At 49.9% G+C, this 26,136-nt stretch overlaps 1 protein-coding gene across 1 annotated transcript in view; it reads right to left on the reverse strand.

Annotated features, from left to right (window-relative positions):
• Window positions 1-26,136, reverse strand: part of Cdh23 (cadherin related 23) — a 382,247-nt gene that overhangs the window by 337,072 nt on the left and 19,039 nt on the right. The window contains exons 2-3 of the mRNA XM_034524155.2: window positions 12,121-12,192; window positions 4,220-4,297 (exon numbers count right to left, since the gene is read on the reverse strand). Coding sequence (XP_034380046.1) covers window positions 4,220-4,297; window positions 12,121-12,187 — 145 coding nt within the window. The 5' untranslated portion in view covers window positions 12,188-12,192. The remainder of the gene's footprint in view (window positions 1-4,219; window positions 4,298-12,120; window positions 12,193-26,136) is intronic.

The raw sequence follows: 26,136 nt of genomic DNA on the forward strand, positions 1-26,136 counted from the left end.
ATATAGCCCAAGCTGGCCTTGAGTTCAGAATCCTCCTGCCTTGGTTTCCCAAGTACTGGGGTGACAAGCCTATGCTACCAGACTCAGCTCATAGTTAATCTTAGCTCCAACCATATTGGTAGACTTTTAAGGCAAGGTGGATTGAGCAGCCATCTCATGTAACAGGTACCGGATGGCTGTTCATGGCCCAGAGGCAATCCAGGTATGTGTGACGTTCACCAGCCTGACCAGACATGGAGCCATAGACCTGCCCTTGCCCCCAGTCCCTCTGAACTAGGCCCTTCTTCGTGAAACTGGTGTTCATGTCTACAACAGGACACACACACAGAGGATGTACTGGCTGGTTTTGTGTGACAACTTGACACAAGCTGGAGTTATTACAGAGAAAGGAGCCTCCATTGAGGGAATGCCTCCATGAGATCCAGCTGTAAGGCATTTTCTTAATTAGTGATCAAGGGTGGGAGGGCTCATTGTGAGTGCTGCCATCCCTGGGCTGGTGGTCCTGGGTTCTATAAGAAAGCAGGCTGAGCAAGCCAGGGGAAGCAAGCCAGTAAGCAGCACCCCTCCATGGCCTCTGCATCAGCTCCTGCCTCTAGGTTCCTACCCTGTGTGAGTTCCAGTCCTGACTTCCTTTGATGATGAACAGCAGTGTGGAAGTGTAAGCTGAATAAACCCTTTCCTCCCCAACTTGCTTCTTGCTCATGATGTTTGTGCAGGAATAGAAACCCTGACTAAGACAGAGGAGCCTTGCCTTGGAAAATGGGGTTGTGCAGACAGGACAGAGGAAGGCCAGTCTACTTAATGACATCATTTGACTCCTGTCTTCTCTGGCTAGGAGATGGTCTTCGAAAAGACAATCAAGCAGAAGGAATGGAAGTCCGGAATGGCAGAGACAGCAATAATAGCATGTGTCTTCCACACTCTGCCCTCCATCCCAGTCCCCTACCACATGCCACTGAAAATTGAGACCAAAGGGTAAAATGCCCGGCAGGTAGCAGGTCTGTCTCTAACCCTGGAACTTGCCTTCCAGACAGTACAGGAGCAAAGAGCTCTTTGCTAGGCCCCTCTGCTACCCTAAAGGTTTGCTTTTAATGAACTGAGACATAAAAACACTCAGGGAACTGCCTTGAGAGTCAGTAAGTGTGGCTGTTACTAGAACAAATTCTACCTACGTTGTGTACACCCCATTATCATTGTTTCTTGAAGGCTCCAGCAGACAGAATCAGACTGGTGACCTGGAAAAGTGGTCAAAGGTTCTAGGGAGGCAGGTTTCATATCAATACCAGGAAAGAGATTTTGGTCCTAAATTCTCCCATGGAGGAATGTCATGGCATCACAAGCCGCATCACCAGGACTCCAAGGCAAAGCCATATAGCATAGCCCAAGGAAATGCCAGCCCAGCTGTCCCAAGACTGGCTTGGGCTCTGGCATTGTCCTACACACCAGAGCCAACTTCTTCTGGTGTTTAGCAGTGTTTTGTAAGCCACTGGCCGGTAGGCAGCCCCAGTCACCATCACTGGGCCATATAGAGTTTTACCTCCAGAGATGATAATTCCAAGTATGGAAGCTTTGGGGTTGTGGTGTTTCAAGCAAATTCCTCATCACCAATATTCACACTGGCATACATATTGAGAAAGGAGGTAGGTAGAAGTGGCCAGTCCTCAAAGTCAAGCCCTGGGATGCTTCCCCTTCCATAAAGAAGGCAAGGGCCAGGCCCCTGCACACATGCCTGCCACATTCACAGGGACGCCAACATCTATCCTGTGAACAGCCCAGGGTACCAAAACTCCACAAGAGACTCCAGACCAGCATCCTCAGAGAACCTAGAAACAAGCACAGCCAGGCTGCTCCGATCACAGCCAATTAGGCACACTTTTGCAAAATCTTCTTGCTGACAAGATATGAAATAGAGAACCAGAGGATTGTGGCTCAGTGTCCAAGGTCACACAGTAAGGAACAAAACCTTGGCTTCTGACTTCTAGGTTTAGAGCCCTGCTGTCCGGATCCTTATGCAAAAGAAAGGAGGAAAGCCAGGAAGCTGCTGGACCCCTTCCCAAGAGAAAGAGGCAGAGGTGTCCCTCAGTTCTCCGGATGGAGCCAAGATCAATTCCACAGCACTAGACAGCCAAGTCTGCTGTGGCCGCCTTGGAAGGGCTTCGGTGTTTGGGAGTAGTTCCCAGGAGCCGATCCACGCTGGCTTTAGCAGAGAACAAGCCAGGGCTGCAGCCAAAGGTAACAGGATCCCGGCCCGCTGGATGGCTTCTGGTGGGCCTCTAGCCTCAGACCCCTCACAACCAGAACTGGCCAAGTTATGCCCACTCTTACCTTCCTTGCACAGTGAGCCTCTGGACATGCCAAATGAGCATGGGGCTGAAGTGACGGACAGGACACAGCCAGCCCTGCTCCCCAAGGAGGCCCATTGTCCCTTCCCAGCAGCACCAGTCAGTCAGTAGCTGGTCACACCAATGTGTCAGCTGCATCAATGCATACCCTCTACCTCAGGGGACTGCCCCATATAGGTGGGATGACCATGAGCAGGTTCAAAAGCCAGCTGTAGAAACGGTAGGCAAGGGAGGGACAGCTCCTCTCACTTCTGTCCTGCTCCCTCTCATCACCCGGGGGACACACTCAGCCCCTGTCCACCCAGTGCCCTGATTTCTTCATCCATCTGCCTGACATCCTTCTGTGGCCACAGCATTCAGGGATGGCACAGAGGTGACCGCCCAGGTATCTCTGACACAAAGAGGAATGAATGACAGGAATGGAAGGGAGCAGAAGTCCTAAGGGTTATTCTCACAGGGCAGGCCACTCATGCATTTGCTGCCAGGCATGTGTCCAATCTGCAACTATGGTCCCTATGAGGCCATGTGCAATCAAGAAGAGTTGTGGATGTAACTCAACACAAAGTCAGAAAACGACCCAATCACGTTCTAGAAGCTTGAACTCTGTGATGATGAGGTCACTTTGGTCATGCCAAAAGCCTGAATGTGCCGAGTCCGTACACAGGTTCTAGGGTCTACCCTGTCTTGCTCATACCAGCCTGTGCTGGCTAGTTTTATGTCAACTTGACACAAGCTGAAGTCATCTGGGAAAAGGAGCCTCAATTGAGAAAATGCCTCCAGAAGATCCAGCTGTAGGGCATTTTCTCACTTAGTGATTGATGGGGGAGAGCCCATTATGAGTGAGGCCAACCCTGAGCTGGAGGTCCCGGGTTCTGTAAGAAAGCAGGCTGAGCAAGCCATGGGGAGCAAGCCAGTAAGCAGCATCCCTCTATGGCCTCTGCATCAGCTCCTGCCTCCAAATCATGCCCTGTTTGAGTTCCTGTCCTGACTTCCTTAAATGATGAGCTCTGATGAGGAAGTGTAAGCCAAATAAACCCTTTCCTCCCCAACTTGCTTTGGTCATGGTGCTTCATCACAGCAGCAGTGACCCTAACTACGACACAGCACCATTCCAGAACTGCCTGAGGGACATGCCACATGGATAAACCCTCAAAATAATACAATGTGTGATGGATCCAAAGACTACCACCTTCCCCACCTATCCCTGAGGAGAGCAAGCAACTCAGCAGGACCCTTAAGGGGCTCATAGATAACACACACACACACACACACACAAGGGGCTAAGCCTTCGACCGTCATTGGCATGGCCCACAATCCTAGCTCATTCACTGGACCGTGGTTCCTGGAGCTGAGCTGGGACCTCGGAGCTATAAGCACAGACTTGAGCTACCGTTATTAGAGCCATGCCAGGAAGCCAGCCACAGCAGCCTTGTGATGAGGTAACTGGATCAGAGAGGCGATGGATACTCAAAGTCACTTAATGTCTCATGACAAAACCTAGCGAGCTCATTACAGAAAGGTATGGCGTCACTGAGAAAGTACTAAGACGACACTGGCTGCCATCTTCAAATTTCCACAAAGACTTGGAGCGGAAGAGAAACGAGGCATTCTACAGGATAAAACTAGTCCCGGCTGGAAACCAGCACTGGGGGAAGTGGGAAACCATGCTGTTTAGAAGATTCCTCAGTTTGAAAGGGCTGCCATGAGGGATAGTGAGGGTCCTGTCCCTACAGGCATCCAAACAAAAGGCAGATGAATACCATAGACAGATTCCAGTGCAGGCTGAAGGCTGTCTCAACCTCCAAGATCCTTTCCACTTACAAAAGGTACGTCACCCCATGCTACCCGCGCTCCCACTGGTTCAGGGACCAACTCACCCACAGGCGTGTCTTCACTGATGAGCAGGTATGTGTCAAAGAAGTGATTGGTGAAGAAAGGTAGTCGGTTCACCTGGCCTGCAAGACAGAGGTCAAGGTATCAGCATGGTGGCCCCTGCCAGCTTTACGTATCCTACAGGGTGACACCGAGTGGGCTGCATGGCACTCAACATGTACTATACCAACTTCCAAGACAGTCAGCCAGGCCACAGGTAGCTGTTGAGCACTGGTCCCATGAAGACAGGCTCTGAGCATGAAATGCACACCAGACTTTTAAGGCTTTGACCCCCACCACCAGCCCCCAAACTCTGTGGATGCTACATTGAAATACTATTTGGGATACCTTAGGTAACGTGAAAGACACTATTGAAATGAATGTCACCGTTTCTTTTTACTCTTCTTATATGGCTCCTGTAAATGTCAAGCTCACGCCCATGAGCTGTGGTGGATTTCCCACTGGGCAGTGTGGTTTGTGCCATAACTCACATGGACTCTTGGTTTATTTCAAGGGATTGGTGGCTCATGTTAACCCTGACACCCATAGCAGGGTCTGGTGCTTAGAGAGCCCCCAGAGCAAGTTTGTCATGGGAAGAACAACAATAATAGTCATAGCTATGACAGTTGTCACAGTTAATGACTCTGGATCTGCTTTTCCATGCGGGCCACTCAGATCACATCAATCTAGTAACAGAAAGGCAGGCTTGAAATGAGGCTTATAGGAGTAGCTCAGGCTATACCAGAGCCCAGACACTGAAAATTTCCCATTAACCATAGTACACTCCAACAGTATCTCATGAGGGTGGAGGCTGAGAAGAGCCAGGTGATAGGTACATGGATAGAGAAATTAACCACAAAGCCCCTAGCAAGCCTTCCCCAAGGCTGGCTTCTCCTGTTCTCCATCTCCTCCATCAGTAGGCTGAGGGGACACTTTCTGCTTGGTCACTGAAAACTGGAGGGGGGGGGAGCATCTCAGTTTCCACGGTGCATTTCCTGCTACAGGGGCTCTTACAGGGTGTTTCAGGGGTCCTGAGAGGGGCAGGGACAGCTCCCCCACTCTCTTTTCTACTTATCTGGCCCTCCCTTAAACTCATGCCAGGCTCCCAAAGGATGAAAAGCTGGAGTCAGAGAGAGAACTGGGGACATACAGGAACATGGGATCTCTCTTCCTTCTGCTTAGGCAGTGTCTTAGGGTTTTACCGTTGTGAACAGACACCATGACCAAGGCAGCTCTTATAAGAATAACATTTAATTGGTACTGGCTTACAAGTTCAGAGATTCAGTCCATTATCATCAAGGCGGGAGCATGGCAGCATCCAGGCAGGCATGGTGCAGGGGGAGCTGAGAGTTCTACATCTTCATCTGAAGGATGCTAGGAGAGGACTGGCTTCCAGTCAACTAGGATGAGGGTCTTAAAGCCCACCCCCACAGTGACACACCTACTCCAACAAGGCCACACCTATTCCAAAAAGGCCACACATCTTACTAGTGCCAGTTCCTGGGCCAAGTATATATAAACCATCACATTCCACTCCCTGTCCCCCATAGGTTTGTTCAAACACATAAGTCTATGGAGGCCATATCTAGCCATAGCATAATTTTTAAAAGTACATTTAATCCAACCTCCAAGGCCCCCATAATCAACAATGTTAAAAGTCCAAAGTTCAAGATCTCTTCAGAAATTCATACAATCACTTAATTGTAATCCACAAAGCAAGACAAGAAACCAGCTAGGCAATCTCCAAACTCTGCATCACCATGTCTGATGTCAAAAGCAATCTTCAGATCTCTGACTCCTTTTCCATCTTTGTTGACTGCAACAAACTTCTTTCTCTTGGCCTGCTTCCACTCCCTGTTAGCAGCTAGCAGTTAGGATACCTCAGCAGGTATCCCACAGCTCTGGCATCTTTAACATCTTGGGGTCTCCAAGGCAACTCCAACTTCACAGCTTCTTGTTCCAATCTCTGGGATCCACACATGATCTTCTGGGCTCCTCCGAAGGGCTGGCTTCACTTCTCCAGCTCTGCCCTCTGTAGCACTCTAAGCTCTGGTTGACTCCACTCCACTGCCGCTGCTGTCCTTGGTGATCTTCCCATGGTACTGGCATCTCCAATATACTGGGGTCATTTGCTGCCACTGGGCTTCAGCGATATCCTCTCACAGGCTCTCTTTATAGTGCCAAGCCTCAACTCCTTTGCATGACTCCTTCAATCCTGGGCCGTCAGCTGCAACTGAGGCTGCACCTTCACTAATGGCCTTCCATAGCCTCTCACAGTACCAAGCCTCAGCTGCTCTTCATGACCCCTTCATGCCTTCAAAACCAGTACCACCTGGGTGACTCTCACACATTGCTAAGTACAGATGCAGCAGGAGGTACAACCTTGTCTATCTCTGGAACACAGCTCTTTTGTGCTCTCAGAAAACATGTTCCCAGATCTCACTTCAGTGATGCTGGTCTCTTCTTAATCACTGCTGATTTCTTAACTCCAGCTGACCAGCATCTATTGTCCCAGTAGTCTCCTTCTCCTCTAGACCATAAAGCCAGAGACACATGGCCGAAACTGCCAAAGTTGTGCTGCTTGCTGGAGCTGGAACACTGCCCCCTTGTTCTAGTACATTATCAACGGCTTTCTGTTTTCCAACTCCTTCACACTGCCTAGCTTGGCTGCCCTGAATTTGCTCTGCAGATTGACCTTGAACTCAGAGATCTCCGTCGCTGTGACTCCTGAATGCTGTGATTAAAGACATGTAATGCCAAGCCTCGATTTAAGCTTTTCTCTACTTGAAATTTGCTCTGTTCCAGGCTGGCCTTGAACTCAGAGATCTGCTTGTCCCTGTCTTCTGGGATTAAAGCCTCATGCTGCCAACAAGCCTGGACCTAAATTTAGCTGGGTGGGATCTTGTCCCAAGGTCATGACTTCCTTAATTCAATTTAGTATATTTGAACACAGGATTCAGCTCCATTTCACTTCCTGGTGCCCCTTTAGCCCTCAAAATGATATAGCTTATATTTTTCCTTTCTAAGCTTGCTATGCTTGTTCAAAATGCTCTTCATGAGACTTAACCAGAGAACAAAGCCTCTGCTGGGCCCTTTTGAGACTTCCTTTGTCAATGCAATTAATATAAATCTCTTTACCTTAGCCTCAGGTAGATCCTTCACACAAGGGGGAAAACTAGCTATATTCTTCATCAAAATACCACAAGAACAGTCTCCAGGCCACATACTGAAATTCTTCTCCACTGAAACCTCTTGAGCCAGGTCTACACACTTCAAATTACTCTCAGTAACAAAGTCTTCCGTATTCCTACTAGGATGGCCATTAAGCCCCAGCTAAAGCATTCCACTGCTTTCCAAATCCAAAGTCCCAAAATCCACATCCTTCCAAATAAAAGCATGGTCAGGCTGATCACAATAGCCCAGTCCCTGGTACCAACTTATGTCTACATTAGGTTTTCACTGCTGTGAACAGACACCATGTCCAAGACAACTCTTATAAAAACAACATTTAATTGGGGCTGGTTTGCAGGTTCAGTCCATTATCATCAAGGTGGGAGCATGGCAACATCCAGGCAGACATGGTGGAGGAGGAGCTGAGAGTTCTACAGCTTCACCTTAAGGCCACTAGGAGAAGACTGGCTTCCAGGCAGCTAGAATGAGGGTCTTATAGCCCAGGCCCACAGTGACACAGCTACTCCAACAAGGCCACACCTTCTATTAATGCTACTCCCAGGGCCAAGCATATACAACCCATCACAGGCAGCCAGCGTGTACTCTTTTCTGCTCCTCCAACACTCTGGCCTCTCCCTTCCTCTCCAGGGCTTCTGGCTCTTCCACTTCCCAGGCTAGGTCCCAGGCCTTGCCTCTTTTCCATGTCTCTTCTTTCAGGACACCCTCACCTGATCCACCTCATGTGTGCACATGCACCACATGCATGCATACAGGTTCACAGCTTGCAGCCTCAGTCTCAAGAAGAGCTGGAGAATCGGCACCTTGCCTCTCTGAAACCTCCTCGTACCCCATCTAGGCACACAACCTTCCTGTACCTCTGCTTATTTCTGTGCAAGATGGTAATAAAAATGGGGCTTGTGGAGGGCCCTGGGTACCCCAGGGGTACAATAGTGGGCTGGGATTGTGGATGGAAAATTGGTGATGGAGAAAAAAACCTTGCCTGCAGCAGCTTGGTTTATTTCTAAATAAATTTTCTTTCCTAGGACCTACTGGCACCCAGGGATGGAAACACCACTCAGGCAGCCTAGCAGAGACTCAGGATCTGAGTCACCTGCCACATACCACTAAGCAGGCAGAAACTATGCCTTCACAACCGGTCTCAAGGGCTGTTGGCCTGGGGATCCCGGGAATAGGAGGAATTAGCAGAACAGGGGAGGGCAGAGTGCAGTCAGGTGAGTTCTCTTAAAAGTCATTTTTCAAGGTTGTGTGTTCCAGGGACAAACCCGTTGTGGTAGGAGCTTGGAGGCCTCCACCATTGCATAACATGAGTGGCTGTGGAAAAATGGCTGGCGTGCTGGCTGATCTTATGTCAATTCGACACAAACTAGTTAACTGGAAGGGAGGAACCTCAGTTGAGAAAATGCCTCCGTAAGATCCAAGTGTAAGACATTTTCTTAATGATTGATGGGGGAGGGACCAGCTCATTGTGGGTGGGTCCATCCCTGGGTGGGTGGGGGTGGTCCTGGGTTCCCAAGGCTAGGCAAGCCATGGGAGCAAGCCAGTCAGCAGCACTCCTCCATGGCCTCTGCATCAGCTCCTGCCTTCAGGTTCCTGTCCTGCTTGAGTTCCTGTCCTGGTTTCCCTCCATAATGACCAGTGCTGTGGAGGTGTTAGCCAGATAGACCCTTTCCTCCCCCAGTTGCTTTGCTCATAATTTTCCATCACAGCAGGAATAACCCTGACTAAGACAGAGGTGGGACAGTGGTTGAGTTGTAGAAGAAAAGCCGATTCAGGCTATAGGGTCCAAATTCACGTCCTCAGTTCCAGCTGGGGCTACTTGCTTACCTTTTAGCACCTCTGCCCTCTCCCCACCCACCCCTGCCAGCTGATGTTCTGACCCCTGAGAAATGGCGGGGAGTCCAGGTGTAAGGCTCAATCTTCTAAACCCCATGCTAGGGTGGTGTGGAGAAGGCAGAGGGCAAGGCCATAAAAGAAGGCAGTGACCTATACACACAGCAGGAGTCACAAAGTCAAGCAGGGGCAGGAGACATAGAGCATGCAGGGTGCTGATCCAAAAGGCAAGATGTCCTCCTGGCTACATGGGACTGCTCCCTCAGCTCATGTGGCTGCAAAGTCAGGCATGACTTTGCTCAGAATCATGGACTGGGTAAATGCCGCATCAGGGGCAGAGCTGGATTTGAACTTGTCAGTCTGGATCCAAGATGGCTGCCTTCCCAGGCTTCTGAGTGGTGAGGGCGGCTCTTTCAGCACGGAGTCCTGTAGCCAGAGAATACCAGAGTCCTCCAGCCCTGCCCCAGGCTAAGGAAGAAGCACTGGGGGCACTGGGAGCATAGAGAGATGTTCCGGGAATCACTTTGAAGCCTCTGGATGGGAAAAAAAGGGGGGGAAGGGGCCTGCCTAGTTACAAAGGGTCACCGCTGTGAGAACTGCCACTGAACTCCAGGAACACATTAGTGTCTTCAGGGGAGCCAGGCCTCCTCTAAGTCTGAGGTTCCTCATACACAGCACCCAAAACACTGGCTGGAAGGGGATCAGAGAAGACCTGCCACTGTCCAGTCACAGAGCAAAGGAGCCCATGGAGTCTATGGGGAACAGGCTGGGAGAGGGGATGGGAGGCTATGGCACAGAAATGACAGACTGAGAGGAAGTAACAACTGTTGAAGACTTATCTCCCCTCTGCCTCCCTGGGATGGAGTAACAGCTTATTCTGGGGAGTAGGATCCCCAACATGGGGGAAACCATGCGATCTAGTCTAGAAACCAGAAAAGGGCTAACATAGGCAGATGAATAGCAACAGAAATGGGAAATCATATGTCCTGAAGGTCCCCTAGGTCAGGCATCAGCCACCTGCCACGCTAAGGGAGCCACTCTGGGTATTTAGCAAGCACAGATGTGGTGAGCAAAGCAAGCCAGCACATGGGCAGATCATGTATGCTTTGCCATGGAATTTGCTGGATGGCCTTCGGAGACTTGATATACTTCTCTGTTTTCTGTGCCCCATTCTGTTCCAGCCCAAAGAAAGAAAGGTAAGGATGCTGCTAACGAAACGGTGAGCATCACGCAAGCATTCATCCAGCGCCCGATGTGCCAGTCAGGCTTGGTGTTCACATTGATTCGCGGGATGGAGCTGTGTTGCTCCTGAGCCATAGACAAAGAAAACGCAGTCCGGGGAGGTTCAGAAGCCTGCTCAAGGGAGCCTACAGGCTGAGTGGAGTGTGCCGTGCAGAATACCTGAACAGTCTTTGAGAGCTCAAGGGAGGCAGCCGTCCCCCTGAGCAAGCTGGGACGAACCGCGAACCGCTGAACAGTTAGTTAATATGTGTGGCTTTTAATGGACAGACAGCTGGTGCAACAAAGCAGAAAAGTGTCTAAGCTCAGAGTCCTACAAGAGACAGAGGGTCCTCACTTCTGCCATCTAACAAACCCAGAGGTCTTCTGCATGGAGCGGACCAGGGGGGGGGGTCATGTGATAAAAAAAAAAACAAAACAAAAAAAAACAAAAAAAACAAAAAAAAAACCTCTCAGGTTGGGTGACTCCGAATCCCAGACTCCTCTGCGAAAGGTTCTGAGACTGTATCTGCTCATTCTCTGAGTCTGTGAGCCTGGGCTGCAGTTCCAAGCTTCTTGAATAGGAGTGAGCTCCCCATTGCTGGGGGCATTCAAGTAGGGAACGGGGACAAGGAGAGGAGGCTGTCTTCACAGCAGGATGCTAGCAAGCTCCAACGGGTGCAAGCGTGAGGCAGCAGTGTCTTCCAAAGACCCACAGCTCCCTGGAGTGAAGCAGCAGAGAGTGGGCCCCGTGGGAACATTCTTGCCTGCGTCGCCAGGCACACAGTGCCATAGCCGTTCTCAGAGGACACCCCAGCCCCTGGGGATCCTGCATGGCATGCCTACAGTCCTGGCCTTCCTTCAGTAGAGCCTCCATGTTCCTTTATATCTATTCCTCCAGGGGCAAAGACAAGGTGTCCAGGCCTTTTTGGTGGACACCCGTGACACTGGGAGGAACGGGAGATTCCTATAAGAACAGCTCTGGGCTATCACATGCCTGTGTTCTGATATCCACAGGCATTCCCACCACCAACCCCACACCCTACCCATGTCCAGGACACACACACACACACACACACACACACACACACACACCAACTCTTCTAAAATGACCATCAGTCCTTAAAGACAAGATAAAACAGCTTTCCCACCTGGCCAGATGGCTTCCACCTGGAGCCCGATGATTCCTGTCTTCTGAGTGACTTTTCAGGAGCCAGGGATGTCCCTGTGAGCACACCCTGCCCTGCATCCTGTTACCTTCAACCTTGCATATTCTTCCCTATTGGCCCAGGGCCCTGGCATGGGAGTTGATATCTTCACTCCCTAGAGGTAACATACTATGCACACAGCATCACAGAGTAGGTACTCAAAACAGTGGAACAGAACTGTGGCCACTCTCCTCAGTCCAGGACAGTTCATGGCTACAGATCATGGAACCTAAGAATTTCTCAAGACTCCTCCATGGCCCCGTAGGCCTGGGCCTTAGGGACAGCCAGTATTTTCAGCCTTATGCAAGCTGTAGGAAATAACTGAAGCCTAGAAAGGGAAATTTGTCTTCATTCACTCCCCAGGGGCCTAGAGCATGAAGCCAGGCTGCTGGTCTGAGTAACCCATAGCCTGGCCTCCCAAGCACTGGCTGGTATTATCAAAGAGAAGTGGCACTTACCCCAGGATCCAGACACCAGTGTGAGAAGCCAGAGCACAGCATAGCAAGTGACAGGGGGGTACCTCATGGCTCCTGGGAACACAAACAAGGAGAAGCAGATGAGATATAAACTCCTGGAACCCTCCCCCCTCCAGAATCCCACCTCAGCAGCCCCAGGATAGCACAGCCTTGGAAGGGGAAGAGAGAACAACTCCCATGAGGAAAGGGTTTGGACCACCATTCTCAGCCTTGTCCGGATCTGGATGGATTGCAGTAGTCTGGTGTACTTGGGCTTTGCCAGGACTGATGTGGTAGACAAACCTCAGGGCAGACATTCAAGGTTCAGGGTTTGAAAGGGCAGACTGCTGCCTCTGCCCTCTGAACTCATATCCCGCAGAGCAGCAAGCATAGAACTACCAGCTTGGGAAAGGGGTCAAGTATGGTGTTAACCAGGAAGACGGAGCCTGACAAGTTCACCAAGCCATCTAGCCAACCTTATTCTGCTTTCTCAAGTCCATAGTATTATCTTCTAACCCAGGAGAGTGAGAAAAAAACTCAGGTCATGGTCTCTAAAGAGGCTCACAAACTACAACACACCTGTGTGGAAGCCTGGAGCTGGGCTCTGGAAAAATGTGATGTCAGTGAGGAAGGCCCTGTCCCTGAAGGAGGCTGGGGGAGGGCCACTCCTACCCCATCACAGCATGGTCATGGTCCCTCCACATCAGAGCCTCAGGATGGAGACCTCCCTGTAGCCAGCATACGGCTCTCTCCAAACTGAGTCTGAGAATGTGGAGCATGGTAGGCACCCATCACCCTTCAGTAAGTACCCACTGGGTGTCTTGTTCAGAGGCCTCCCCCATCCCTGTCTCAGGAGACAGCCATCAGCTGCACACCTCCTCCCTCAGGGATTCCCACCAGTATGTGTAGTCAACACTGAGACACAGTAGATGGCTCGCCTTGGCCATCCATGACTGACTAGGAAAAGGGATGATAACTGGCCCTGGGTGGGACTTTGTGGAGAGACTTCCACATCTGCCAATACTGGTGGCCACTTCACCAATTCAGCCTGGCAGGGACAGTATCTCTCACTCAGCCTGTGTCCCGAGCAGACAGTGAGGTGATCCCCATAAATACTACAACCAACGATGTACAATGGTCCACGGACAGATTTGGTTCTCCTCTTGTGTGCATTTAAAGCACGCTAATCACATAAGTAAACGGCCGTGTGGAGAGGAAGTGCTTTGAAGCTGTATGTCCCAATGACGTGGTCTCTCCTCCATTCCTCAGTCCTTCTGCCCTTCAAGTTTTAACATGTTAACAGCCTATCTTAGGGGCTCTGAGTCCAGGATGGATAGAGTTTCTGATTTAGCCTGGAAGTTGGGTTTTTATATGAATTAAACATTTAAATATTGGTAGATAATTCCTAAGAAGCACTTTGTAAGCCAGACATGATCCATCCATCGAGAAGAGTGGGCACCTGCCTGACGGGCCTCCCCCCACCCCCTCTGTTTCTCAGTGTGTTCCCACTCTGTGTTTGCTTGGATCTCTGGGACTACTGCCGATCTCTGTGACAACTTGCAAGCCAGGAGTGTGGTAGAGAGCTTGCCTAGAATCTGCTAGTGAGGGGCTAGGGTGTGGCTCAGAGGTACAATGTCTACACAGAATCCACCAGTGGGGGCCAAGGGTTTAGAGCTCAGTGGTACAGTAAGTGCCAGTAAGCGGGGGACGGGAGAGGAAGAGAGGCTCATCAGTAAAGAGATGGCCTAGAGTCTGTCACTGAAGAGATGGGTGTGGCTCAGTGGTAGAGCACCTAGCACCTAGCTAGCATATGAAAGGACCTGGGCTTCATAGCTAGCCCTGAAAAAAATTTTTTTAATTAAAATTTAAAAGTCACCACCTCCCCTCCTCTGTGACATTCACAAATGACCCTCCAGGTCTATGTGACTGTCTCCTTTTCTTCAGGAGCTAAAAATAGCCTAGCAGGGATTTCCTACAATAGAGAGCGCTGTCCCCTCTGACACGCATCTGGATTCTTTCCCCTACAGGCAAGGCTACTGTAGGTGTTCCCCTCTGTGCCTGTGCAGGGCTCTGCTAAGTCCAGGGCTGTGGTCCTCCAGCTGGAACATTGCCAGGTCACCTAAACAGGGAATGGTGGCAGAAACTCTCGGTCCCTCCCTTGGTGTGCAGCAGGGTCCCACCTGCAAGTGATCCCGCGACAAATGGCCTGTCGCCCTCACTTGCATTTGCATTTCCCTAACTACCGGTGAGGTTGAGCACTTTTCTAAATGTTCCATCTGTTACCTTGAATTACCCACCGGATCCCAAAAAGGAGCCAGCCAGCGTCACGTACATTATCCCTGATTTACAACTGGAGAAACCGAGGCACAGGGCAATTGAGCGACGAGCCGAGGCCTCGTGGTGAGTGACTGTCTTTAGGAAGAAAAAGAATCTGCCTTCCCAGACCAGATGTTAGGAGAGTTAAACATCTGTTAGGAACATCACCCAGAAATAGCTGGGGAATTCACACCATGTTGCTGGGAGCCGCGGGAAGTTTGTGGCGCACACAGAGAGGGAAGAAGGAAGAGAAGGACTGGCCTGTGAGACATTCCACCAGTCAGGGCTTTTTACTACTGTCTCTTCAATCACAGTCTTCCCCAGTATCTCAACAAAAAGTATTCCTGTCTCCATTTACAGATGATGAGATTGTCACCAGGAAAAGTCACCCGGGGCTGTGGCCACCATACCGTCCTCTGTAACTCCTTTTGCTCACATGTACTGTTTCTTTATGTGTGTGTGTTGGGGGTGGGGGCAGAAACATAGATGTGCTCACACATGCCTGTGCCTATAGAAGCAAAACTCCTACAACTGGTGCCTTCCTCGGTTGCTCTCCACTGTGCTGTCTAAGACAAGGTCTCTCACTGAACCTGAAGCTCCCAGTTGGGATAAGCTGGCTGGGCAACATGACCTCAGGATCTACCTGGCTTTCCCCACGGTACCTCCAGTGCCCGGCCTACAGGTGCAGGCTGTCACACCCAGCTACTACATGGATACCAGGGATGTGAATGCTGGTCTTCACACGTAACTCGATGGGCTGTCTTCCCAGACCTGTTCTGGGCTGTTCTTTCTAGGTAGTCTTGCTCTATAGCTAAGGTTGACTTTGAACCTACAAGCCTACCTTTACCTCTGGAGGACTGAGTTTACACTGATGCATTACAACCCCAAACTGGTCTTCTTCCGTATGAGAAGGGAGCCTCTCCCTGCAGGAGAGGTTGTGTTCATCAAGGAGGAGTTTCTGCCCAGTGAGAGTGCCTGACACAGTTCACAGGCCCACATGACACATGCCCCATCTCACAGGGCCTGCTCAAGGTCACTGCAGTGTTCTGGGATCCAACCTCCCTCTGAAGGTGTCTGTCTGTCTCCTCAGTCCATCAAACTGGCTCAGTGCTCCAGCTCACTGGGAGACCAAACCCAACTCACACTCTGAAGACTTCCATTCTCAGTCTCTACTGTGAGACCATGATCCACACCCTAACCTTATAGCATCCAAAGGGGTGAAGGCAAGTGGCCTGAACTGGTCCATACTGGTCTTGAATGGTAGCTGAAGCCCAGACCTCATTCTTTTATGGCCCCTCCCCTTTGGCAATTTATATTTTACAGATGAGATGGCTGTCTTAGTCAGGGTTTCTATTCCTGCACAAACATCATGACCAAGAAGCAAGTTGGGGAGGAAAGGGTTTATTCAGCTTACACTTCCACATTGCTGTTCATCACCAAAGGAAGTCAGGACTGGAACTCAAGCAGGTCAGGAAGCAGGAGCTGATGCAGAGGCCATGGAAAGATGTTACTTACTGGCTTGCTTCCCCTGGCTTGCTCAGTTTGTGTTCTTATAGAACCCAGGACCACCAGCACAGGGATGGCACCACCCACAATGGGCCCTCCCACCCTTGCTCACTAATTGAGAAAATGCCTTACGGTTGGATCTTATGGAGGCATTTCCTCAAGGGAGCCTCCTTCCTCTGTGACAACTCCAGCTTGTGTCAAGCTGACACAAAACCAGCCAGTACAATGGCCCAAGATCATCCTAGCACAGGCAGTGTGCAGAGCCTGCGGCCTGGTTTGCACATGGCTGTTTTGATGGATCCTGCCTTGGCCTGCTGCAATGAGTGGCAGTACCCCACCCCCACCCCAGGAAAGCCTAACCTTGCAATGCTCTGAACAGCACCTGCTCCCCAGCCTCCTGGCCCTCCCTCCTTTCACCCAGCCTGGCCCGGTGCCTCCCTCTACCACGGGCTACAAGTTCCTACCCTGGAGATATGGTCAGTGTCCCATCACCTCTCCAAGCCAGGCCAGAGCACATACACACCCTTCATGCGGGGCTTCCTGCCTAGGCCTACAAGTTGCCAGAACCATGTACATGCAGCTACCCCCAGATCTTTCAGGTATCCGGCTTAGGGTTCCCTCACATGCACAGGAAACCTTCCAGGGACCTCTCAAATACTGCCATTGCCAAGGAGACACATGGCCAGGCCCTAAAACATTCTGCCCCTAGAACGCTCCTGCCAACCTTACACCAAGCTCTACGGATGAACAACAGGACCCAGAGCATGGCTGTAGACATGAGCTAGGTGTCAAATGAGTGCTACCTTCTGCTACTGCCCAGGGCCACCAGTATAGATCCCAAGGTACCCAAGAGAGCTACAGAGATGCCCAAGATGCTGTTTATTCAGTGTGTGTGGTATGGTAGGCCTTCTACATGCTGGGGCTCAGAAAGGTTAAGTAACCTGCCTAAGGTCACACAGCTAGTAAGTGGTCGGGTCTGGAGCTAAACTCCATTCCTAAAGCTCACACTGTCACTCAAAGTTTGGGACCTCAGATGTCATGAGCTCAGACATGCCTGGTGAAGTGGAGGGTAGTAAGCAAGATTCTACAGCTACTGGACAGGCCAGTATATCGGATTTCAATTCCAACATCCTAAAGGCTGAGCCATCAGGAAGACCAAGAAGAGGGGCTAACAGAGGGGACACTGTGCATGCCTGACCTGATGTGACCAACTGTGTACTCCAGGATACAGGAAAGTACAAGGTCCAGACCCTGCCGTTGGGAGGGGTTGGGGGGGAGCATGATTGGCTCAATCAGAGTTGTTGGGGGAGGGGACTGTGTTAAGAGCAGGAAGAAGCAGGAGGAAAGAACAGGCCAAGAAAACACTCTGGGGGTCACTGGGGTGGGAACACTCTGGGGGTCACTGGGGTGAGAACACTCTGAGGGTCACTGGGGTGAGAATACCCTGGGGGTCACTGGAATGAGAATACTCTGAGGGTCACTCTAATGGGAACACTCAGGGGGTCACTGGGATGAGAACACTCTGAGGGTCACTGGGGTGAGAACAATCTGGGGGTCACTGGGTTGAGAACACTCAGGGGGTCACTGGGGTGAGAACACTCTGGGGGTCACTGGGGTAAGAACAATCTGACATGGATGGATGAGAAGGTAGAAGAATGAGCCATGTGAACATCTGAAGGAAAAAGGTTCATGCAATGAATGGCCTGTACAAAGGTCCTGGGGCTGGAATGTGCTTAGAGCATAGTTGAGGAACGGAAGGGTTAGCATGGCTGATTAGATCGTACAATGAAGGACAGTGTAGGCGATGAGGGCAGGGAGGTAACAGAGCCATCCCGGACACCTTGAGCCCTGCCGGCCGAGTGGCTTTGGTTCTAAGTGGATGATGGATGTAGGCACCGAGTGGGATGGAAGCCGACTGAGGTGGAAGAAACTAGTGATACGGACCAGAGCTAATTTGGATGCCCACCAGGGAACAGTGTGACATATGGCACATTATGGGCCCTATCCCGGCAAGAGCACCAAAGGCTTCCTCCCGGAGATGACACACCTCCGCCAGAAAGAGGCACCGCAACTCTGGCCCAAGCACTGAGAAGGTAGAGACCCAAGGCAAGCACGGCTGCAGCAAAGCCACCGAAGAACAAGGACCAACCAGCAGGCAGAATGGGCCTGCTTAGTTGGGCTCTGCTGTTCATGGCCAGCTTACCACATTGAGCAGGTACGGCTGGGGGCCCTGAGGCCAGGATGGAGATGTGTGGAGGTGTCTCCAACATGGCAAGCTGTGACATGATCCTTCCACGGACTGCTAAGACTGCGGCCTTATTGGAGGATAATAAAAAAGAGACGGGGCCTAGCAGGAGTAAGACAGTCACATGAGTGGGGTGGGAGGGTGGAGTCTCCCCTAAGGGTTTATATCTCAATCTAGTCTTTTCCCATAATTCATTATTTTCTTTCTTGCCACTAAGAAGTGAAGAACGGGCTCTTTCCCTCTGTCAGAATGTTCTGCCGGGCTAAGAAGTTACACCCCAAAACCTCTGCGACCCTGAGCTCAAATCTGCCGTTCGTTTTTAAAGTTGTTTCAGTCCTAGTGTGTGTCAGTCACTGTGACCAAGAAAAGCCAACTGTAAGCGTCTCAGGAAGCCACAGCAGTCCTCGCCTCACCATCTTGGGAAGCTGAGCCATGCTGCCCTCCTGCTTCGTGGTGAGGTAGTCAGGAGGATATGCCACATCCCAACAGCGGGGCATCCATGAGCGTAGAACAGCCCACACCAGGCCTTGGAGACGAGACCCAGGTCTGCAGCATGGCCCCAGCTGAAGACTAAAAGTTAGAGGAAAAAGCATGTGTCCAGGCGCTGTTCACATGCCACATACATGCATACACACACGTGCACACACATATTCACACATATGCCCACCAGCATACACACTTATGTGGCACACACACGTATCTAAACATACCCATACAGAGGCTGGGATCTCTTTGACTTTCAAGGAGAGCACCCACAAAATGCTTATTATCCAGGTGGGGCCCCCAGCCTGACTCCAAAGGCTTCCCCATCCTGTCTCACTCCATTGTCCAGGCTGGAGGAAGCCACATCCTGTGCTAATCTGAAGGGATCTTTTCACATACCTACTGAGAAAGCCCACTGCAGCCAGATGTCCCAGACAAAGGGTTCATCTCTGAGATGACAATTGACCACACCTCCATCTTTTGGGAAACAGACCTGATTCCTATGCAGGGTGACTGCCACCTGCAGCTCCCATTTCCCACCCTCACCCCCAACCCCCACCACAAAAAGTGAAGAAACACTTTTTGGTAAGAGGCAGTATTCCCTTACCCCAGCAAGCAGGGGGAAAGGCTAGCAGAACAGGGGGAGGGGCAGGGGCAGAGGAGGATGTCTGAGCAGCAGCGTTTTGCTTTCCCAGGAGGGAGAGATTTTCACAGCAGGGTGCTACAGTTTACTTGGAACAGTTATGAATTCCCATAAAATCAGATGCACTCAACTCTGAATGGCAACATGCGGCCAAAATCAAACCCAAGGCAGGGGTTAGTCACGTCACCACACACCAAGAGGCTTGTGCATGTGTGGTGCCTGCCAATGACAACTTTAAGGCCGTTCATGGACAAGCCGATGCTTGTCACCAGTGACCACACTTCGAAGGCCACAGTGTCTGGGCCAATGGGACAGAAAGGAAGGACACAGTCATTCTGACCTTGCACTCAGAGATCTGCCTCCTGAGTGCTGGGATTAAAGGCATGAGCCACTAAGCCTAGATGTGCTCCCTCTCTTAATAAAATAAAGAGGAGTCTTGCGAGCTCAGAGGGTAAAATCACTGGACAACCTGAGTCCAGTCCCCAGATCGACCCCACGTTGGAAGCAAAGAACCCACTCCCAAAGTTGTCCTTTGAACTTCATGTGCATGCCATAGTACACACAACATTATTTAAATACCTAGGGACTAGGGAGATAACTTAGTAAAGTACTTACCATGCAAGTATGGGGACCTAAATTCAACCAGCAGAACCACATTTCTGTTCAAAAAGCCAGGCATGGTGACATGTACTTGTAATTTCAGCACGGGCAAGGAAAATGCATGAGGATCCCTGGGGCTCACTGGCCAGCTGGCTAGCCTAATTGGTGAACTCTAAGCCAATGAGAGATCCTAACTCAAAAACAAAGAAACAAACAACAACAAAAACCCAAAATGGACAAGATCTGAGGAGTGGCACCTGAAGTTGATCTCTGGTGTTAACATCAAACATGTACACCTGCACACTTAGTAAAAACAAATAAATAAAACCACATTCTACTCCCAGATGGATGGATAGATGGATGGATGGATGGATGGATGATGGATGGATAAATGGATGGATAGATGATAGATGGATGATGGATGGATAGATGGATGGATGGATAGATGCATGGACAGGCAGACAGATGAATAAATAGATATGGATGGATGGGTGATTTAGAGAAGGGGTCTTGCTTTAATGTTCAGGCTGGCTTTGAACTCCAAGACTCTATAGGTCTTCCCATCTCAGCCTTCCCAACAGCTGACAGTATAGGTGCAGTTTCCATGGAGGCTGCCTGCCTCACACTGTTCGATAGTTGAGGGGTATCTCAGTGTTAGAATGTGCCCTGGGTAGGGTCACTATTGCTATGATGAAACACCATGACCAAAGCAACTTGGAAAGGAAAGGATTTTTTTTCAGCTGACATTTCCAGGCAACTGTCCATCACTGAGGGAATTCAGGACAGGAACTCAAACAGAGCAGGACCCTGGAGGCAGGAGCTGATGGAGGGGTGCTGCTTACTGCCTTGCTCCCCCTGGTTTGTTCAGCCTGCTTTCTTAAAGAACTTGGGCTCACCAGGCCAAGGATGGCACCACCCACAGTGGCCTGGGTCCTCCCCCATCTATCACTAATTAAGAAAATGATGCCCTACAGCTGGATCTTATGGAGGCATTGTCTTAATCGAGGGACCCTCCTTTCAGATAACTCTAGCTCGTGTCAAGTTGACATAAAACTAGCCTGCACCTAGGACAATATAACTGACCCCGGGCTCTGCTGACAGCCCCATAGGTTGTTTTCTTTAACATTTCATTTTGATAAAGAAAACCATGGTAGATTCTCACTTCGAAATTCACACACACACACACAAACACACAAACACACAATTAGGCATTGGGACTCAGGAGCTGTATTATCTCACACCTGCTGCCAAATACACTCTAAGGCTGTGTGTGGTTCTCCACCTTCCTGATGCTGTGACCCTTTAATACACTCCCTCATATCATGGCGACCTCCAACCACAAAATTAGTGTCATTGCTACTTCTTAACTGTAATGTTGCTAAGGTCGTGAGTCGTAATGGAAATATCTGCTATGCAGGATAGCTGATATGTGGCCCCTATGGAAGGGTCGTTCAACCCCTGCACCCCCCACCCTCTGCAAGAGGGTAGTGACCCACAGGTTGAGAACCACTGCTCTAAGACGTGCACTGTAAGCCACATCCCCTTAGTCAGGACACCACAAGGCCATTGCTCTTTCTGCCTATTCTAGAAAGACACCGGAGGCTCTTGACCGCCTGCATCAAGTTATAAGAGCAAGAACAGACTGGTCAAACTCAACCTCTTCTCCCATGCTTCAGCTAAAGTTAGCAGGCTGCAGAGTCTGGCCAGGCATAGCGCCATGCTGACACCTCCCATGCCAGTCACCAGTGTGCTGGGCTGGGCTCCTCTCCTCAGAGCACTGCTGGCCCCACCTTGAGTGTCCAGCCCTGCTCTCCAGGCACAGTTCTGGTGCCAAGTGGCACCATCCTGGATCCTCCTGAAAGGGGGTCCTTAGCATTCTTCCTACATCATTCCAGGCATCTGTCCCAGCATGGGATGAGGGAGCAACCCAGGGCCATTGGGCCAGCACACCCTCCACACCCTGCAAGCAGCATCTGCCTCCTTCTGTGAGCCATCTGCCCAAGAGCATGGGCTCCCATTCGAAGACACGACAATCTCATCTCTTCTCTGAGGCTCCTGTCTTTGCCTCTCTCATCTGAGAAAATTTATCTCCATCTGTGCAGTCAGTCAGCGAACAGCTTCCACACATCCAGTCAGAAGTGGGTTCCTCCTTCCCTTGGATTGTCAGATTCCTGCCTTCAACTCACCAGGCTCTGTTCCTCTTTTAGCCATCGCTGCAGGTTGTCAGACTCTTGTTCCCAAGCATAGACGGACATTTGTACACCAGTTTTCAGAACAACATCAACTCAATGGGCAAAAGGTTGGACCTACCAAATACTGACTGCTCGTGACCAAATAGATAAGCAAAACGCAGCATATTCACACAGTGGGGGAACCTTCACCATTAAAGGTAAGGAAATCTGGGCCAACTAGATGATAGGGGTGCTTACTGAACAAGTCTAGCAACCCGAGTCCTATCCCAGGACCCCATGTCTTAGTCAGGGTTTCTATTCCTGTACAAACATCATGACCAAGAAGCAAGTTGGGGAGGAAAGGGTTTATTCGGCTTACACTTCCACATTGCTGTTCATCACCAAAGGAAGTCAGGACTGGAACTCAAGCAGGTCAGGAAGCAGGAGCTGATGCAGAGGCCATGGAGGGCTGTTACTCACTGGCTCGCTTCCCCTGGCTTGCTCAGCTTGCTCTCTTATAGAACCCAAGACTACCAGCCCAGGGATGGCTCCACCCACAATGCCTCCCCCCACCATCACTAACTGAGAAAATGCCTTACAGCTGGATTTCATGGAGGCCTTTCCTCAAGGGAGGCTCCTTTTTCTGTTTTAACCCCAGCTTGTGTCAAGCTGACACAAAACCAGCCAGTACACCATGTAGAGGTAGAAGGAGGGAATCGACAGTGTTGTCCTCTGACCTTCACACAGTGTGCTGTGGTGCACTGGTGCGCTTGCGCGCACACACACACACACACATATCATGCATATACATGTATGATGCATACACACACACTTTTTAAATTTCATTTATTTTTATTTTATATGTATTGGTGTTTTGCCTGCATGTATGTCTATGTGAGGTGTCAGATCTTGGAGTTACAGATGGTTGTGAGCCACCATGTGGTTGCTGGGAATTGAACCCAGGCCCTCTAGAAGAGCAGTCAGTGCTCTTAACCAGCTGAGCCATCTCCCCAGCCCCAACATTAATTTATTTACTGTCTGCGTGCTCTGCTGCATGTACAGCCACAATATTTTTTAACCTAAAGCAGTAGTTCTCAACTTGTGGGTCACAACCCCCAAAGGGGTCACATATCAGATCTCCTGTATATCAGATATTTGCATTACAATTCATAACAGTAGCAAAATTACAGTTATGTAGTAGCAACAAAATAATTTTGTAGTTGGAGGTCACCACAACCTGAGGAACTGTATTAAAGCATTGCAGCCTTAGGAAGGTTGAGAACCATGATCGAAACTGTAGGAAAATCTGGCCCACACTAAAGCAGGGGGGAGTTTAAGACATTAACTAAGGTGAATGAGGGAGACCCTAGGACCCCTCTTATATGAGCTACTTGGGCCAATCAAGTTCATAGAAAGTTTAAGGATGGTACCAGGTACTGGGGAGTGCCGAATGGGGCACAGTTTCAGTTGCACATGATAGAAAGTTCCAGAAGGTAGATGGTCATGATGCTGTCCAATAGTATTCAGTGCCACAGAACCACATGCTTAAAATGACTCAAATGGCTAACTTCATGTTCTCTGTATGCTTTGGCAATAAAAATGTAAAACAACACATCTCTAATATGAACATTTCCCATACTGGTTCCCCAGGAGACAGCAGGGTACACAGATGGCATGCCCATTTCACAGGTGCAAAGACTGAGCTCTGAGGGGATAGGTTTGAACCTGAGACTCAGCCAGTGTGGGCAAGAGCACACCGGGAGTTCTGTGCAACATTTTAAAAGCAACCTTTGAGTCATTCAGAGGAAAGGCATCTTAATTAGCTTAGATATCCAAAGGATGGAGTATATTCCTAATAGATAGTGAACCTCCTGTCCCAAGAGGTACACAAGATGTGTCCGAAGGCTCATGAGGGGAGTCACACGAGCATCACACAGCTCACCCTGTTCTGCCGCCTCCCATCTCTTTATGTTTATAACTCTCTCCCGCCACCCTGAAATCACTTTCTAACCTTTGCTAAGGACAAGGATATCTTTTTTTTTAAATACTCAATTTAAAAAAAAATTTCACATGTGTATAAGCAATACACAAATCATAATTCCTAAAAATAACAAATTGCGGGCCGGCGTAATCACAAGTAAATTGATATTGATAAATAAGCTTTTCTCCTGAGCGGTAGGTGGTTTATTTTAATCTAATGAGTTTTGTATTTTCTCAGCTTTCAGATGCCATGATGAAGGGCTGTCTGCAATAGAATTACGACGCTCTCCAAAATATTGTAATTTAATGCCTCATTTTGTCAAGACTTTCTGGAAAATGAGATTTGTTCCCAGTGAGGAATTTTACTTGGCTTTTTCCCATGTGCCCCCATCCACATCCCCAGGCTTAAAGGTGCTCCTAGAACTGAGCTTGGCAATCGGGGAGGATAGAGGCGGGAAGAAACGACTATGAAGAGGCAGTGAGGCAGGGGACCAGGCAAGGACACCACAGACAGTTCCTGGTTGGACAGACCTACTATGCAGCTAAGTGGTGCACACTTTGTGCTCACCACTATCCCTGTGAGGAGGGAGGCTAGGCAGGCCTCTTGGCTCATAAGATGCTAAAAGGGCTCCTGAGGGCTTAAAGGGGATCAGCAGGAATGGAAGAGGACCCAGGGGCTCCTCCGGAGAGAAGATGGCCCCGAGGTAGGGAGAAGCAGAAACCATAGACGGGAACAGAGCTGTCTGGGAGAGCCTTGGCGATCATTTCTTTGAATGTCTCCCAGGATGGGGGTCAGCACCGACCTGGCTAGCCTGATGCTCTACCAAGAACTACAGAGCGCAAAAGGTCCTGAGATAAACAGCCAGACCCACGGGGTCCACATTCTACTTGCTCAGGTGTGTGAGCCTGAGCGAGCAGCTGTATTGTTCTGTGCCTCAGTTTCCCTCCTCTCTGAAACAGATGAGGGTTGTTGGAGGGAAGAAATGAGGCCTCACATGAGCAAGCTCACATTGGGCACTAGAAGTAATCGACCGTCACGGCCATTGACATCCTCGTCATCGTCACTGCCAACATCATTGGACATCATCACTCTTGTCATCTTTACTGTTGTCACTATCGTCGTCAACATCACTATTGTCAGTTGCCATCATCACTGTGGTCAGCATGATCGTCACCATTGTCATTGTCATGATTGCGGCCAATACTGACATCATCACCACCACCATCATCATCACCATCATCACCACCACCTTCATCATCACCATCATCACCATCACCTTCATCATCACCATCATCAGTTGTCATAGTTAAACACTGCCACCGTCATCATCATCCATACAACACCATCACATCGCTGTCATCATTTGAGTGTGTGTACACATACATACGCATGTACACACATGCTAGTGGAGAGAACTTGAGAAGCCAGGCCTAGCGTCTCTCTAGATACCTTTTGGGGACTTTGGAGTTTTACATGTGCCCTACTCAGTATTCAGAGATAAATTTAAGGGTTGAGGAGATTGCACAGTTGGTAAAGTGCCTCCCACACAGGGATGAGGACTCAAGTTCAAATCCCAGCATCTGTCATAGAAGCTTGCTGTGTGGTCGATCCCGGAGCTCGCTGGCCAAATCCACAGAGAGACCCTGTCCCGGGACAGAAGGTGGAGAGGGCTAGAGTGGCTCTTGTGTAGCATGGGGACCTGGGTTTGGACCCCAGCACTCATGAGACAAGAACTGCCACCTCAGCACCAAGCAAGGGGTTGGGGGAGGTGGTGATAGATGCAGGAAGGGATTTACAAAGCAAGCTAGCTGACTGTCTGTCATAAAACAGAAGTTCCAGGTTCAGGCAGAGACACTGCTTCAGCAGAATAAGAAGAAGGGGAACACACACACACATGCACTCATACACACACACACCACATACACACACATACACACATATCACATACGCATCACATGTACATCATATACACACATACACCACACATACGCACATACTCATACCACACACGCACACATATACACATGCATATCACACACACATGCACACACACACATGCATACACATCACACAC

This window comes from Arvicanthis niloticus, chromosome 20 (genome assembly GCF_011762505.2).
Source record: "Arvicanthis niloticus isolate mArvNil1 chromosome 20, mArvNil1.pat.X, whole genome shotgun sequence".
NCBI lineage: Eukaryota > Metazoa > Chordata > Mammalia > Rodentia > Muridae > Arvicanthis > Arvicanthis niloticus.